This window comes from Cyprinus carpio, unplaced genomic scaffold, assembly GCF_018340385.1.
Source record: "Cyprinus carpio isolate SPL01 unplaced genomic scaffold, ASM1834038v1 S000006538, whole genome shotgun sequence".
NCBI lineage: Eukaryota > Metazoa > Chordata > Actinopteri > Cypriniformes > Cyprinidae > Cyprinus > Cyprinus carpio.
Window position 1 is genome coordinate 195,516 of NW_024879203.1, and position 4,437 is coordinate 199,952.

The 4,437-nt window shown below is 35.0% G+C and overlaps 1 protein-coding gene across 2 annotated transcripts; it reads left to right on the plus strand.

Annotated features, from left to right (window-relative positions):
• The first annotated feature begins 1,160 nt into the window (after positions 1-1,160).
• LOC122143943 (oxysterol-binding protein-related protein 6-like) lies at positions 1,161-3,445 on the plus strand. Of its 2 annotated transcripts, XM_042754532.1 has the most exons (6): positions 1,173-1,271; positions 1,969-2,026; positions 2,533-2,734; positions 2,863-3,006; positions 3,097-3,150; positions 3,236-3,445. In XM_042754532.1, the coding sequence occupies exons 3-6, from the start codon at positions 2,603-2,605 to the stop codon at positions 3,428-3,430; spliced, it is 525 nt and encodes a 174-aa protein (XP_042610466.1). In that variant the 5' UTR covers positions 1,173-1,271; positions 1,969-2,026; positions 2,533-2,602; the 3' UTR covers positions 3,431-3,445. The 2 variants fall into 2 exon arrangements, with proteins under 2 accessions (XP_042610465.1, XP_042610466.1); XM_042754531.1 differs by lacking the exon at positions 1,969-2,026 and having other exon boundaries at positions 1,161-1,271.
• Positions 3,446-4,437: the final 992 nt, after the last annotated feature.

Genomic DNA, 4,437 nt, shown 5'->3' on the forward strand with positions numbered 1-4,437 from the left:
ACGCATGAGTTTTGGTAACAGGACTGAGAAAAATGCATGAAAAGATAAATTAAATTAATTAAGATTGCCCAGTACATTTTTAGTAGTAGGCCTATATGTGTTACATCTAAAAAATTAAGTTTCATTTGGAGGAGTTACATACGTGTGTGTGTGGTTCAGGTATACCCAAAATGTCCCCACAAACATGGCAATATCCAAAATCCTTGTCCTTGTGGCGATGGTTTGGGCCCCATGAGGAAAATAGCTTATAAATCAAACAGAATGAGGTGTGCTTTGTGCCTGTAGCAGGGCCTACTACTGTGATTTCAACTTTATCATTAAGTCACCACCACATAATTATTGCTTGTAGTTATTACCAGCAAAGTATGTGGAAAAAAGTCAAGACACCTTTATTATATATTTTTATATTATTTATTTTATAAAGAAAGGCTGTTTCAGATTTATCCAGATTAATGTGGAAGTAGCCTAATAATTACATGAATAAATCCATATACCAGCGGTATACTTTTTATATGCAGAAAGGACTGAAAGTTCTCTAGTAATTTGACATATATTTTATGGTGAAGTGTAGAGAGCAGTGACAGGTAAAATTAAATAAATAAATAAATAAATAAAAAACTTCTGTGGTTCAGGTAGTTTTTATTAATGTTAAATGATGTTTTTGAATTTGGAGTTAGATGAATGCACTTTGCTTAATAATAAAATGTATTTTAGAGTTAATTTTAAATATGCACACATGTATATAGCCTGCTTGTGAGATGTAGGCTATGTGTACTTTTTTTATGTTACGCTGCAGTTCATTAGCAGTGGGATAGCAGCATCTCTCTTTGTGTGTAGTAATAGTAGTTTTTTTGTAGTACAGTAAAAAGTAGTAAAATGTGTTTTAAGAGTTTTAGCGTGCTTACTTATTTATGTTGTTTTGTTATTTATGGAGATCTGGAAAATAAAATATGCCTACACATAACCACTGATCAAGCTACATTAAACATAATTTAAGTTGCTTTTGATGAAGAGTTTTGATTTTTTTTTTTAATCTTACATCGCAAAGTAAATAAAAGGGAGTTTAGAGTATTCTGTTCTGTTTCCTACAACCCAGAGATACTAGCTCAAAACTAAAAGATAAGGATTTTGATGTTGAAAAAATGTTCATCTAATGTTCAATCTAATCTCGCAGGCGTGAACACACCTCTGTGACGTCATGACCGTGATTCGGTAAGAGCGCGTGAGCAGTGAATGCGATGAGCTCGTGAAACTGTGTCCGGCTGTGTGAGGTAAGAGTCACCTAATCTGTGCACAAAAATATGTTTCAGTGTCTATATTATGAGTCGTGGAGCATCGGGATATGTGTTTTCGCTTCGGATTTTGTCATACATGTATTGATACTGACAAACACAAGCAGTATTTTGTGAAAGTTACATAATTAATTGGCTGATTTGTTCTAATTAATGATTACTGAAGCCCAATGAACCGCTCATATTTTAGCTTTGGTACATTTGAAAGAGTTCTGTGTGTCACTCTGGTTAAACGAGTGCAACTAACTCGTTATATTTTATAACAAGCAATTAGTCGAAACAGTTTAAATCAGATGATTATAGTCATGTGATGAATCTAATTATAATAGTCTGTCTTCAAGTCTCTCTACTTGGTGTCAAATGATTTAGTTGTTTTATGTGGTGTATTTTAGAGACATATGCGCGTATTATGGGTTTTTTCCTAAGAGCATGCCAATGGACAGTAAACTCGTGCACGTGTGTGTGTGATGTGCAGTGAAACTCTTAAACCTGAACTCATCTGAGCGGTCTGATCACATTCCACACACACTCATCAGACCAGTCAGGCCAAGCACACTTTTTTTTTGTTTTTTGTTTTTTATTTATTTTTTAATATATATTCAGTTAATGAATTGAGCATTTAGAATCCATCTCAGTGGTATTTTCGTGATAACATGCTGTTTCTTTACTATTTCAGTTTCATTGTGAAGAAGTGCAACCGAAGCTTTATAATCAGTTACTGGTGAACTCAGCAGGTAGTCCATAGCTTTACAAACAGTTTCAAATAGTTTAAGAGAAACCACTTTTTTTCTTCCTAAACCTGTTTGTTCACATTGCTCAAATTCAGTGTCAGTCACCGAGGTTAGACAGGCCTACAATAAGTTTAGTTTACACAGTTCATTTTGTCATTTTAAACCGATTTATTTTGAGATTTGTTTCTAACTTGCAGCATTCTAGCATAAATGTTTCATCTTTTTTTGTACCATCCTTTACATGTTTTGTTGTTCATTAGCATTTGACCACTATTTAATAAATATTAAAGTGAGATTTTTTTTCCTTAAGATATGCATATTTTTATATACACAAATATCATTTAAAAAAGAGAGATGCGTCTGTATTCTAAATGTTTTATTTTTTTATTATTATTATTATTATTATTTTATTTTTTTCTGAATCTTCTCATTCTGAAGCTTCTGGTTTTTTTTCTAAGATGCTTTCCACTCATTTCCACTAATGTGTATGTTTGTGTAATGCATCTCAGAGCATTTGTTATTTGATGGAAGCATCCAACCTGGAATAAACTGACTTCTAAACGTATACTGACTACAACAATGGCTGACTTCGGAAATCCTCTGGGTAGCAGCCAATCAGTGAGTGCTCTGGATAAATCAACGCTCAGCTCTGCTGTTAAACCCACACACTCCCGTAATGGCAGCACGGGATCTTCACGCCACTCACGACAGGTCGGTGAACAGCTCTCAGTATTTCTTTTTGTTCTGGTTCCTAAAATCTGAGTTGTTTGTAATTTCTCTTAAAATTAAATGATTTATTGATTCATAACACTTTTCTTCTTCTTCTTCTCCCAATATAGAACTCCAGGGATTGGGAAGTAATATCAGATGCAGAATGTTCTGCATCTGTTGCAGGAACGAGTATGGCCAATAACACTGTTCCAGGCATTTGTGAGGGATTCCTCATGAAAAAGCGCAAGTATCCTCTCCGCGGCTGGCAAAAGGTGAGTTGCATGAAGAAAATATCTGTGGAAAAGAATGACCACCATGACTCACCTATTGACCTGTCCAAATGCAATGTTTTTCTCCTTTAGAGATTTTTTTTATTGGATAAGGGGATTCTCAGATATTCAAAGACCCAACAGGATGTAAGTAAAGTTAGCATCACTTTTTGGAGTAATAAAATATCTGATTCCAGTGTTTTTCTGTAAGTGTAACTTCTCACATCCTCAGATTGTCAGAGGCAAGGTTCACGGATCTTTAGATGTTAGTCTTGCGGTCATGTCTGTGAACAGGAAATCGAAGCGCATCGACCTTGATGCTGGCCACAGCTTGTACCATGTCAAGGTGTGTATATGTATAATTGAGAATGTAGGGCCCTATGAAATCAGTTTTATTTTTTTCAAAATTCAATTTTTTCCGTTTTAATTTCTCAACTCCTTTTTAATACAGTTCAACAGACTAACAGGGCCACTATCTGAATAACAAACACTTTTGATTGGCCATTGCATTCAAAAGATAAACGGACATATCTGTGACTGGCAACACTGCTCAATGCATAGAATTGAATAGAATTAAATGCATGAATAGAATTAAATCGTAGCACAATAAATTTGCTTGTGAAAAACTCTTATTGTAAAGATTTGTTTGTGGGTGTGTTGACTTGTTTTCTCCTTCCAGGCAATAAGAGCGAGTGACGATATATTCACAAGATGGCTGACCAACTGACCTGCCCCCATGCGGCAGCATTTCAAGAAGAATGAGGCTATAAACCTGCACCACGGGGTCCTTCAAGCCCTCTCGACAGGAACCAGCAGCACTTTGCCTGCCATGGCGAGTCTTGCACAGAGAAACAGAGTGATGGTGGGCATTTGTGTTCATCTTACAATTACATTAAATTACATTTGGTCATTAAGCAGATGCTTTTATCCAAAGAGACTTACAAATGAGGGCAATGGAAGCAATCAAACTCAACAAAAGAGCAATAATGCGCAAGTGCCATAAGTCTCAGTTAGCATAACGCAGTATACGTAGCAAGGTTTATGCATATGTAAAAAGAAAACAGTTAGAATAGAAAAAGATTAGAAATAACTAGTGTTTTTTTTTTTTAAATGAAAACACATAGAATACAAAAAAATAGAGAAGCTAGTGTTAGTTTCTTTTTAAAGACAACAAGCAGTTAGTAAATGAATAGAGTGCAAGTCTAAAAGAATATAAAGAATAGAATTAGAATAGAAAGTGCTAGAGTTAGAGGGCCAAATAAAGATGGAAGAGATGTGTTTTTAGCTGACTCTTGAAGATAGCTAAGGAGCTGCTGGGATTGACCTGGGCAGGTCATCGCACCAGGAGGGAATTGATATGGTTAGGTGGTCGAATAAAGATGGTGATTTTTTTTTTTTTTTTTTTTTTTTTTTTTTTTGATGGGATGGACACAA